The sequence below is a fragment of the Ursus americanus genome, chromosome 3 (assembly GCF_024610735.1).
Source record: "Ursus americanus isolate L20-20 chromosome 3, mUrsAme1.1.p, whole genome shotgun sequence".
In the NCBI taxonomy this organism is placed as follows: Eukaryota; Metazoa; Chordata; class Mammalia; order Carnivora; family Ursidae; genus Ursus; species Ursus americanus.
In genome coordinates, this window is record NC_142129.1 from 56,744,820 (window position 1) to 56,757,515 (window position 12,696).

Here is a 12,696-nt window from a genome sequence, read left to right on the forward strand (position 1 = left end):
AAGCATCCTACTGAATTTGGTGTCAGTCGCCAGGCAGATTTCTTGAGCTCTGATTCCAGTTGTCTCTTGGAAGACTTCTCTTGGCTTCCCACCAACACCCTAACCTCATCTCAACCCAGTCTAAACTCATTATTAGACTCTAAGCTCTTCCATCCCTGGTTCCCCTGACACCTCAGTCTTCTTGCTCACCCAGCTTTAAGACTTTGTTTTCACCTTTGTCTTCATTTCCAGTCACCTGCAAACCTACCTCCTGAGTGTCTCTAACCTCTGTCCTAGGCTTTCCTTTTTCCTTCAAGTTCAGGATTTTATTATTTTTCACCTGAGTTCTTGAAATAATGTGCCCCCTTCCTGTGTTCCAGCATAACTCCACCTAACCCGTCTCCCACACTGTAGCTAGATTCGGTGTCCTGAAACAGTGCTGGTCTTGGCCTTCCCTGGCTTAAAATCTGTCAGGGCCAGTGGACATTTCAGTTAATGAGATCACTTGGGAAAACTGTTTGTTATTATCTAAATAAATAAAGTTGAATATACAACATCCTCTATCTCATCCATTTCACGACCAGATTTATATCTAACAAAAGTGTGTATCTATAGATGCATCAAAAGACAGGTGCAAGGATGTTTACAGCAGCTGTATTCCTAATAGCCACAAGCTAGAATCAATCCAGACTAGACTGGATACATAAATTAGGGATGTCTATGAGATGCGAGAGCGTACAATGACAAAAGTCATTTTTATATCAAATTCTAAAACAGGCAAAATTAATAACTGGTGTCAGAAATCAGAACAGTCATTTATTTTAGTGAGGAGGGAGGAAGGGATTACTAGGAAAGGGGAGACAGGAGGGGGAAATCTGAGTACCGGAAATTTTCCGTCACTTTACTTGGGTACAAGTTACACGGTGTTTTTACTTTGTGGAAATAAAAATAAACACACACATACACATCCTTCAATGGCTCTCCATTGTCTACCAAATTATATCCAAACTTCCAAACCTGCAAAGCAGGATTGTAGTCAATGACCTGCTCCAATCTACCTTTCCAATCAATGTAGTCACGCTTGTTTTCCATGTTCCCTACCACATACCCTTGGTTCCAGCTACATGGTAGCTACGCGGCCCCTACACCACAGCTTCCATCTGTGCATAACTTAGAAGCAGATTACTTCATTAAAAATATCAAAATTGAACAAAATTAGAAAAATTAAAAATTAAAAAAATATCGGAATTGAAATTAGAAATTTCTGCAGCACCTTTATTTCCCAGAAAATACTGTAGTGGTGTTGGGCCAATTTTTCTACTGCATTCTTTCTGTTCTCCAGTTTTCTGACATACCAGGGAGCTACAAACTCTTAAGTTTCTGCTAGTGATGGAAGGACTTCACAGATTTAGGCTCAGCCAGAAGGCCCACTGGTACCTGAATAAGAGATTCCCTAGGAAAGAGTGAAGCCAGACTGCATGCTGCCAGGGCTAGGAGCCTGACGTGGCTGTGGAATGCTCCTGAGGTTAGTGGACAACAATTAAAAACCCAGTGATCAAAGTATTTTGCCTAAATCTGGGTCAATGCTGATATCTGTGAGAATTAGGTATGGCTGCCAAAATTTCTAGTGAGCAATGATTTCACCGTAGGTAGTAACTGTCGTGTCCATCTCTGTGGAACAAAGCATTAATCAGTCACTGGAAGACACGGAGAATATCCAGGCCCTGGGGAGAAATAAATACAGGAAGAGGAAATGGGTTCAGGTTTTGGCCAATTGAGCTAAGCTTTAGGGCCAGGCTTCCATCTGACTGTGCAGACTGGAAGAATCCAGAGCAGAGTCCTAGTTAAAGAGATTAGGCAACTGTCACGGAGACTTTGGGGACAGGGCACAGGTGTATTCTAGAGCACAGCATCTCAAAGTTTAGCATGCATAACAATGACTAGGAGAGTTTGTTAGAACAGAGGTTCCTGGGTTCTACACCAGAAGATTCTGACTCAGGGTCTGAGGTCAGGCCTAGAATTTGCATATCTAACAGGCTGCCAGGTAAAATATACTTTTAGAACAACTATCAGGCTTGTGGAACAAAACTAATTCTAGCTCCCACTACTGGGGACAGTTTATTTAATATGCTACCAGCTTTGGTCACACTGATTTCAGAAACTCGCGTGAGCTGAATGCACAGTGGGGACATTAGTTCCTACCTTACGAGGTAGCAAAGGCCAGTGGAAAGGACAACTTACTACTCTCCCTACTTTGTACAATCATATGGAAGCCCCGACTGTCTTCACCTGCTCCCTAGAACTTGCATGGGAGGATTTCCTTAATAGTAGCTTGCTGGCCTTTTTAGGAAGTTTACTGGAGAATTTGCCTAGACCAGTAGTTTATAACCCAGGACTATTTTGCACACCGGGGATACATCTGGCAATGTCTGAGGATACCTTTTTGTTCACAGCTGGGGGAGGGAGGTGCAATTGGTGTCTGGGGGATAGAGCCCAGGGATGCTGCTACCCTACTATATACAGGACGGCTCCCATAACAAAAAATTACCTGGCCCAGAATGTCAATAGTGCCAAGATTGAGAACTTCATCTAGAAATACATCCACTGGGGTTGGAATGTTTCATTTGGGTTGTATTTCAGGTGACACCGGGCATTATGTCAGTAAATGTTGTCTATGTCATGGCAGCTTATAACAGCAATAAAAACACATTTATTCTACAAATAAAACCAAAAAGCATTTAAGCAAAAAGAAAAAATAAATAAAGAGATGACTAATAAAGGTGATGAGGGAGGAAGAAAATTGTACAGAAGGATCAGGTTAAGGGAAATTCCTTTACCGGAATTCTAAACAGGAGCTTTTGGGAAAGGAGAGACAGCAAGCTCCATGTCTCATTCGGCTTTGCAGACCCTGGCCTACAACGTCTTTGACGAATACTGGGCTCAACACATAATGATACGAAATGAATAAAAGATGTTAATTCATCCTCTCTTTAAGGATTTTTATGCTTGAAGTTTCTATAGTAGCTCTCTTTTTCTTCTAAACTAATGACGGTCAATTACTTTGCCAGTTAACAAGCTCTATCTTATTAACTGGAACTCTCTGAACAAAGTTTAAATCCACAGAGGACCAGATATAGCTCATTGTTGCATTCAATAAATATAGTTTGTTTATATTTATATTTATCCTGGTTCTTCCCCTGTCAGAGATTAAAAAAAAAAAAAACACAATTGGGCAGGCTAATTATTTTTAAACAAAAAACATTTACAAATTTTTTATTACTTATTTAATCAAGCTAAACAATCTCCTTCCTTTTATCTTTTGTTCTCCACCTTAAATTGAGTTAATTGTATTTGTTGGAGACTTCTCTAATCTTCCCAAACTCATTTTTAAATTCAAAGACTCTAATGAGAAACAGTACTCTTAAACTCATATTCAGTCACTATTTTTTCCACATTTCTTCTGGGCCAGGTTTTGTGCTAGACACTCTCGTGTTTTTTACTCCTCAGTGAGATAGGTAAGTTTGGTCATGTTTTACACATGAAGCAACTAACTTAGTTTCAGGAACTATAACCAAGTTCAAAGAGATTATAAAGAGCAGAAATTGATTGAAATTTAGATTTTCTGATTCCAGTGCTAGGAGTCACATGACCAACAATATTATTTAGAGCATTAAAGTTACTTTCCAGCTTTTGCACATCAGTCCAATAGTAGCAATTCTATATTGTTATTTGATAGTTAATAACAGAACAACATTGATGACTCAGCTGAGGACTGGAAAATAGGTTTCAAAGCCCCAGGAATGGAAGTTGCCCAGCCACCATATTGAAGGGTTTCACATCTAAAGCTTCCAAGTCTCTGATGTTATTCACAAAATTAATAGTTTAATTACTATATCTTCATTTTTAAACAGGTAATATATTATCTATGGATGTGCAACAAACTACCTCCAAACTTAGTTAAAATAACATGTATTATTTCATAGTTTCTGTGAATCCCTCTGACTTAAAGAGTTTCATAAGGTCACAGGGCCTAAGCCAGGGCTGTAGCCTCACCCAAAAGACAGACTGTGAGGTTTGCTTTCAAACTCACCCATGTGACTGTGATAGAATTCAGGTCCTCACAGTATGTTTGGCTGAAGGCTTCATTTCATTGTTGGTAAGAGACATCCATTCCTTGCTACTTGTGCCAACTCTCTGCGGGAAAGCTTACGTCATGGTAGCTGGTTTCTAGCAAAGCAAGTAAGAGAGCTAAAGCGGGTAAGGAAGCCTGAAGTCACAGTCCTTTGGTAACTTATTCATAGAATTCATGTCTCATTACTATATTTTATTCATTAGCAGTTAGTCACTAGGTGCAATGCACACTCAGGGGAGCAGATGGCTTCAGGGGTGTCAATACCATGAGTAGAAGATTATTAGGGGCCATCTTTATGATCGCCTACCACAAATATTAACCAATGTCTGACTATGTGAAAGGATAGTTCTTTTTCTATTTTTCTTGAACAACTAATTCATCCACTTATTCAATGCTGTTCATAAGATAAAAATCATTCTTGTATCAGAAGGCTTTCAAAGCCATCAGACAACTAGCCACTCTGGTACAATGGATGGGGCACTGACTCCAGACTTGAGGAGTAGACAGCAAGGGAGTTTCCTTGGTCCTAGTTCTATCGAAAGTGAGACTTGAAGGAAAGACATGTATTAGCCAATGAAGAAGGGAATGAGGAAAGTATTACAGGAAGATTTTCCAAGCAGAAGGAAAAATATGTACGTACAGAGTTTCGGAGACGAAAAAGACCATAGCTTGTTCAGGGGAATACTTTCTTAATCAATTATATCAAATATTTCTACCCATAATCTTAGAGTTTGTGGTTATTCCTAATGTAGTAGTTTTAAACTGGACAGACGAACTGTTAAATATCAAATTTATGATTATTTCTATTCTATCAAAGTAATTTTCTAATTTGGTCCCCGGGGATGTATTGGACCTAAGAGCTTGGAAATTTTCCTGTCCACATGCACCAACTATATTGCCGTCATCCCTAATTTGCTTCTGTCTGGGGTATTATCAGGCAGAATACTAGGCACAGATTTAACAATTATAATTCAGTCAATCTGATTAACCCACCACAATAAACCGCAAATTAAAGTATCTTCTCCTTCTCACACACACACACACACACACACAGAGACACACACAAAATAGTGATGGGGAAGAGATTAGATTACTTTCATCCTCTTACTTCCTTTAGGCATTAGGTCTACTGGTCAATGGTTAATGTTAACATGCTTCATGTAATTAATACCAAGTACCCTGATAAGTAGTAAAGAAACTTCTGTTACTATTTTAGAAGGATACCTGTTGTATTATTTCCATGTGCATACAATCAACTGATAAATTATTTTTCCAAAAGGATATTAGAACAAATGACTACACATAACTTTAGGATAGGGATCTGATTGTTATTAAGCCATACATTAAATTGATTTTTTTTACTTTAGTTTTTAAATTTTTGATTATGTAGAATTTTGAATATACACAAGAGTAAACAGAATAGAATATCCACCTTCCAGTCCTAACAACCGTTAACACATGACCAGTCTTGCCTCAGCCACACTTCTAACTAACCCCTTCCCTAATTATTTTTGAAGTTTATTCCAGACATCATATCATTTCATCGAAGACTATTTCAGCATATACCTCTAAAACAGAAGTAGTTGATTTTAAACAACAAAACCGTAATAATACTTTTCTTCTAAAAAACCCTCATAATTTCTTAGTATTATTAAATAATTAGTCTTTTATTCTTAATTTTACACTCTTTTTATAGTGAGATAGATAGTTGGGTAGGTAATCGGGAGTTCTCTGCTAGGGTGATTTTGGCCTGCAGGGGATAGTTGGCAAAGGCCGGTGACATTTTTTGTTATAATGGAGGGGGTGGGGCTATACTAATGGCATCTAGAGGGTAGAAGCCAGGTGTGCTGCTAAAGTCACAGAACAGCACCCTACAACAAAGAATTGTCTATTCCTCATTGTCAATAGCGCCACTTGGCAACATGGATAGGCAGGTAATAGGTAGGTAGATAGATAGATATGATAGGTATTAAAAGTTTATAAAGGAGAGAGATACAAAATATCCATGCTCTGAGGTCATTTTAGGAACCACACAAAGGGCAAAAAAAGATCCAAAACTGAAAGGAGGATTCAGAGCGTGTAATTATTCCAATCAAAATGTCCCATAAATCAGATGAAATTTCATGATTTTTTTTTTTTTTTTTTTTTAAGGAATGGAGAATCGCAGTGTAATGGCACATCTGTTGCAGGTGTGGATAAAGAAGTTGAGGAAAGTACTAATTTCTTACGTGGGCAGCAGAGTCAAAGGAAGTAATGAACAAAGTGCTTAGTAAATACAGGTAGAACGTGTGTTACGCAGCACATGAAAAACCTAGCAAAATTATTTTGAGTTTGCTAAACAATAATCTGTCAGAAATGGCTTTTTTTCCATGCAAAACCATGCTGTGAATGTTCACGACTGTGACATATTTTTCAGATGAAAATCGTTAGTAGTTATTTTAATGCAGAAAGAGCGCTGCTCATTATTCTCCACACAGACCCCTGGCAATAATTTACCTAGCAGAGCAGCGGTTCACGCAGATCAAAGCTGCATTATTTAAGTGTGTCCAGGGGGCAGATTTGAGCTCCGTATGCCTTATACTTTAAAGGAAAAAAAATATGTTGGTTTGCTTCTTGAGAAACAAAATATGTCTAATAGGTGCTTCGCGCAAGTCCCGCACAACTCACACGAATTCCTCCTATTATCTGGGACGAAACCGCTCCCCACCCGCGATACTTCAGAATCTGAGGGGAGTACAAAACAACCGTGGGAATGTAAATCTCTTCAAATGGACAGCAGTGTATTCTCATTTAAATTAAACCCGAATGTGAACTAGATTCCGGAGAGGAAGTGGCAGAGGGAGATGGTCTGGAGTTGCTATAGAATGTGCCTGGCTGCTTTAGCTCCCAGAAACGGACGAAGTACAACTCTGAAATTTCAGGCAATTTGTATACCAAGCTCCTCCTTTTCTGTAGTCTCCTCTTCCATTGGTAAAATTCTTTTGCAGGGTCATGTAGGGATCCCACCCCTTCTCTGTGTTTTCACTCTGAAGCTCTATACAACTTTACACCTGAATGAACGCCAAACCTCACTGGATATATAAAGGGAACCTTGAGGAGGAATTTCACAGTTACAGTGCAGAAGCAGAAGGAAAGGAATTAACCAGCTCTCCAGCCAAGCAAATCCTCTCTCGCCATGCTTCCTCCTGCCATTCATTTCTATCTCATTCCCCTTGTGTGCATCCTAATGAAAAGCTGTTTGGCTTTTAAAAATGATGCCACAGAAATCCTTTATTCACATGTGGTTAAACCTGTTCCAGCACACCCCAGCAGCAACAGCACGATGAATCAAGCCAGAAATGGAGGCAGGCATTTCAGTAACACTGGACTGGATCGGAACAGTAAGTGTGTTTTACTTGCCTGGATTTGGTTTTTTTCTTCTTTTTTGGTAGCATTAGCTCACATTCCTATAGAATTGTTTCAGTGCTAACTAACCTGAACCTTGTATATTTTGCTAAACAAGCTGGGAGTAATCTACTGCATGTGGAGATTGGCATTCTTCCCTACAAAGTTAATATAACTAAAGCAGTGGCTGGATAATGCAGGCGTGGACTTAAGTTCTAGCAAACATCCAAAAAAGAAGATGTTTCTAGGAATTAAACTGTTGCTTTTTAAAAATCGTGCAAAATGAGAATTTTTTTAAAAAGTGTTGTTCTAGATAGCTTAAATTCAGGTTGTTTTCTGTGTATTTCAGGACATGTACAATTGTGGTAAAGGGTATAAACATAACTAAGCAAAGTATGTATAGGAAATCACAGGCTTTCCGGGGGGAAAAAATGGCTCACACAGATTTCTAAAATATGTCCAGTGAAATAGTTGAGAGTTTTAATGATAATCAGTGTAAAAGAGAGATATAACCGAAAATACTGGAGAATCATATTTTTCTGAGATACTTACTTATTAACCAGATCAAGATTTGGGTAATTGTATATTTCTGGGAAAGACTGGGGAAACTTTTATAACTTAAGAGATTTAAAGTAATAACAGTACAAAAATATTTTGTAGAGCGAGTATTTGTTTTCTTTTCTGTTTGCTCAACTGACACACTAATGAACCACTACTTAGAGGGATTCAAATTTCTTCTCCTAACTTTTGCTTCACTTCTTTCCTTCAAGAAAAGTTCATATGCTAACAATCAGGTTTTAAGAGAGACACAGAGAAACAGTGCACAGGAAATCTGACACACATCTTTTGCTCCACCTCAACTCCTTTCAACTGCTAAAAGTAGCTTCTACCTTTAAAAAGCAAGTAGGAGTATTAATGTCTTTCTAAGAAAACCAAGGTGTTTTCACTTCCATGAAGAGAGTTGCTTTTGGGTACACAAGAAGGCTCTGATTATTATTAGATTACCGAGCAATGTGGTGGGTACTCATTGTCAATGAGCTGTCACTGCAAAAATGCTGAGTCTCTATGTACATGGGAACAAAACGCGAGGCAAGGCAAACTCATCTCTGGCTGTTTCCAGGTGCATTTGTAAGGCAGATGCCAGAAGGGAAGCTGGAATCAGAGTCACACTGGCAGAGCTCACTGACCAGCCAACGCGTTTGCTGTTTCATTTTACTCCCGCACTGTGTACAGACGTGCGTACATCTACATACATTGTTTTACAACTACTACATCCCTTTAGGCTACATCTCTCGCCTCCGAAGTACTGAGGCAGAGAGACAAAGTACAATTCCCAAGTCAGTATCTCCTTCAGATTAGCTCTCGGTTTTCCACTTCAGTGCAAGGCTACGTCAATGTTCCCTGTAGTTTTTAATCTTTCGGATTTCGGCAGTCTGTACTTATAAACATTCTTTTTTTCTGGTTAACAAGCTTTGATTTCTTTTCAAGTTTGTTATAGGCGATTCTCCTTGAGTTTAGATAACAAAGTCATGGAAAGGAAACCTCAAATGTTTCAAGATTAATTTTTGCTTTAATTACATAAGGCACATAACCAGAAACAGCCAATTAGAGAACATACTTACCAAATTCAAGTAACTAAACAAAAAGTTTGCCATGACCAATGTTCAGGAAACGAGCACCATGGCTCCTTTTGCAGTTGTAAATCAGACATGTTAGGCATTTTTCTGCCATAAAATTCATGGAAATGTAGCCAAGTTGTTATGGCAACCATACGTTCCTGATTTGGGGGCTTTTATATTCTTCAAATTTTGAGTTGTAGTGACATGTTGCATTTCAAACATTTTAATATTTGTTTTTAAAAGATAGCTTGGGAATTTATGTTTAAAATGTAGTTATTGAGTTTGATATGCAAAATGTCAGACTTTGTACACATATGTACGTATGATTCTCTGCAGCTGAATTTTTAGTTGAAACAAAATATTGTAGAGAGCATATGCATTGTACACAATATTTAAATACTTTCCACATTTTCCCAGTAGATTAAAAAAAAACCCTAATTAAAAGCACTTGCAGGTATTAACTGATATGACCTGTGAGAAAAAGAACGTTAAAGTCTACTCTTTTTTAGCTTACTGAAGAATGCATATGTTACACAAGTGTAAGAGCTGCTTAACCCTTACTGGGGTGTAAGTCTAAAAGAAATGGGATTTTCAAATACTTTAGTAAGCTGTTAGCTAATATTATCCATGAAAACAGAAATCAGGCCTAGGTTATTTTGTTTCAAAAAAATGTATAGGCATGTAACTGATATAATTTTCATGAAAGTGTCTCTATCACCATCCAGGCAGATTTTTGCATTGTGAAAATAATATAGGGGTTTCCTTTTCTATTTAACAATTTGCTATCATTTGGGTACAATTTCTTTCTTTCTTTCTTTCTTTCTTTCTTTCTTTCTTTCTTTCTTTCTTTCTTTCATTCAGAGTGTTCATTTGCTTGTTGTCTTTAACGCACCTTCTTTTCTGTTTCCTGCAGCTCGAGTTCAAGTGGGTTGCCGGGAACTGCGTTCCACCAAATACATCTCTGACGGCCAGTGCACCAGCATCAGCCCTCTGAAAGAGCTGGTGTGTGCTGGCGAGTGCTTGCCCCTGCCGGTGCTCCCCAACTGGATTGGAGGAGGCTACGGAACAAAGTACTGGAGCAGGAGGAGCTCTCAGGAATGGAGGTGTGTCAATGACAAAACGCGCACCCAGAGAATCCAGCTGCAGTGCCAAGATGGCAGCACGCGCACCTACAAAATCACAGTGGTCACCGCCTGCAAGTGCAAGAGGTACACGCGGCAGCACAACGAATCCAGTCACAACTTTGAGAGCATGTCGCCTGCCAAGCCAGCCCAGCACCACAGAGAGCGGAAAAGAGCCAGCAAATCCAGCAAGCACAGCCTGAGTTAGAACTCAGACTCTCCAAACGAGACTGACTCGTAACCATCTGCTTTACAGATTCGATTGCTTGGAAGACTCGAGCCTGCCATTGCTATTTTGTTACTTGAAAATATATGCTTTCTGCTTTGATCAAACCCACCAAGCTGTCCTAAGTATCAGGACCTTCTTTGGGAATCGCTTTTCAGGTTTTCAAGATGTACGCATATCCAGGAGGGCGATTTGTATTTAAATCCCAGGCCACTTGTAGTTTTAATTCCCCATGGTTCTCCAAAGACTGGTGATACAGTATACATCACTGAATCATTACTTTTTAAAACAGAAAAGGGCTTCAAGTTTACCCTCCACTCCCCAGCCCATCCCCCAGCCCATCCCCAACAAAATCCCTTCAAAATTAAAAAGTTAAAAAAAATAGTTGCCACTGAACCTTCACAGTAACACTTCAGAAAGGTGCTTTTTTTTGGGGGGGGGTAATTTTCATGGAAACAGTTTAGCAGCCATGAGTGATCTCCTTTGAAAGAGGGCAAGATATTGTGACATTTCACTTATAAAATCAGCCCCATAGTTTTGACAGTCTCATAGTATGAAATTATACCCTGCATGCTGACCCTTGCTTAGAATGGAATGCCAGAAATGCATGGCAGCAGCTAATAAGTAAAACTGATGAACTATTTATTTGTCAAGGTTATTATTTAATGAGCTTTCACATGTGATTTTTTTTTCAAACTGTTAATTTTTTATGTTTTGAAGCTTTCCCATGTACCTAAATATTTTCCTGTATGATTTGTGGTTGATCTAGAAATATGAGAATACATGTTGTAGATATGTAAAATAAATATTTTAGTCTCCTTATTACATATATGTTGTATCATGAACTTTATCTATAGTATGGATCTTTTTAAATCAATAAGATGCTTTGTAAAGCTGAAATATGTAATACTTTTTTGTTTAATCTGTGCAATCAGAAGGCGATTTAACCTTCAATTCCATCAGTTTCTTTTAACAAAAATAAACACTACTAAAAGCTATTGTCCTTGCCTTTAACATGTATGGAAAAGGTACATGTTTACAAAAATTAGAATATATGTAGCAGGGTAACTGATTTTTTTGATAAGGCACATTTCGGTTTTGACAGAAAGTTCTGCAGTAAGAGAGGAGAGAGAGAGGAAGAGAAACAATCTTTCGGTAAAGGAATGATTTAAAAAGTTTGGTGGCAATCCAGCAGTGAGTTGTAATGAGAATATCATATTTATATACACCGAGGATGCCAGGTCCGCTGCCCATTACAATCACATGGAGGAGCTAGTATTAGACCCAATGTCCAGGCTGCCATCCAAATTACATCATCATTTCTGGCAGTAGAAATCAGATATCAGCAGTTTTTAAGGTTTTCCAGGTGATCCCAATGGACAGCTAGGTTTGAGAAAGAAATTGTGAAAAAATCACTATCACATGCTGGGAGAATTTTGAATACTATTGCATGGCCCTGAAAACAACAAAGAAAACAAAATAAAAACAACAAAGAAAACAAAAGCTAATTTTTCAATGTTTTCAAGTCTGTCATGTTATAATATTAAGCAATATAATCACAGTCTTAAACCAGATTTTTTTACACACACACACACACACACATATGTATATATATATACACATATGTATATATATGTATATGTACATATACATATACATAGAAAGAGAGCGAGAGAGAGAGCTGGTGTGCCAATTCAATCAAATGATTGATCCCATAACTCCAAATGAGAACCAGAGGGGCTTGGTTATGTACTGATAAGATCTTCTGAGTTTTCCCTTTTGGAATCTGAACAGGAAGGGGTTCTTGGTACTCTTTTGTAGCAGATTGTTCTCTTTGTAATTGCAAGTTTAAAAGTCACATGTATATTACACATAGCACAGTGAGTTAAATAAGGACATTAATATTGTCCCTTTCCCATGAGAGGTAGGAGAGTCTCAACGTATATAAAGACAGAAAACATCTCTAGATTTTATAATAATGTTAACTATTGTACCATTAGATAAAGTGACAATTCATAGTTCACTATTGATTTATCTTCCAGCCTTACTAACTAGATCTTAAACTATTTCATATTATATCATCATATTAATATTTGAGACATTCATAAGAATTATATCATAGGTTGAATATACCAAAAATATATTGTCTCATATGTCTATTTCAGTTGCTTATCATTGCTCCATATGGGATATTTAACATAATAGAAATTTAAGACACTTTAGCCATTTCTTCCC

At 38.1% G+C, this 12,696-nt stretch overlaps 1 protein-coding gene across 1 annotated transcript; it reads left to right on the forward strand.

Annotated features, from left to right (window-relative positions):
- Positions 1–7,090: 7,090 nt before the first annotated feature.
- SOSTDC1 (sclerostin domain containing 1) lies at positions 7,091–11,964 on the forward strand. The gene is made up of 2 exons (XM_045793657.2): positions 7,091–7,491; positions 10,028–11,964. The coding sequence occupies exons 1-2, from the start codon at positions 7,287–7,289 to the stop codon at positions 10,441–10,443; spliced, it is 621 nt and encodes a 206-aa protein (XP_045649613.2). The 5' UTR covers positions 7,091–7,286; the 3' UTR covers positions 10,444–11,964.
- Positions 11,965–12,696: the final 732 nt, after the last annotated feature.

Bases quoted from the DNA above. Each gene is read 5' to 3' on its own strand.
- SOSTDC1 (XM_045793657.2), top strand. From the start codon at position 7,287: ATGCTTCCTCCTGCCATTCATTTCTATCTCATTCCCCTTGTGTGCATC. The intron at 7,492-10,027 runs GTAAGTGTGTTT...TGTTTCCTGCAG, and splicing joins CACTGGACTGGATCGGAACA to CTCGAGTTCAAGTGGGTTGC.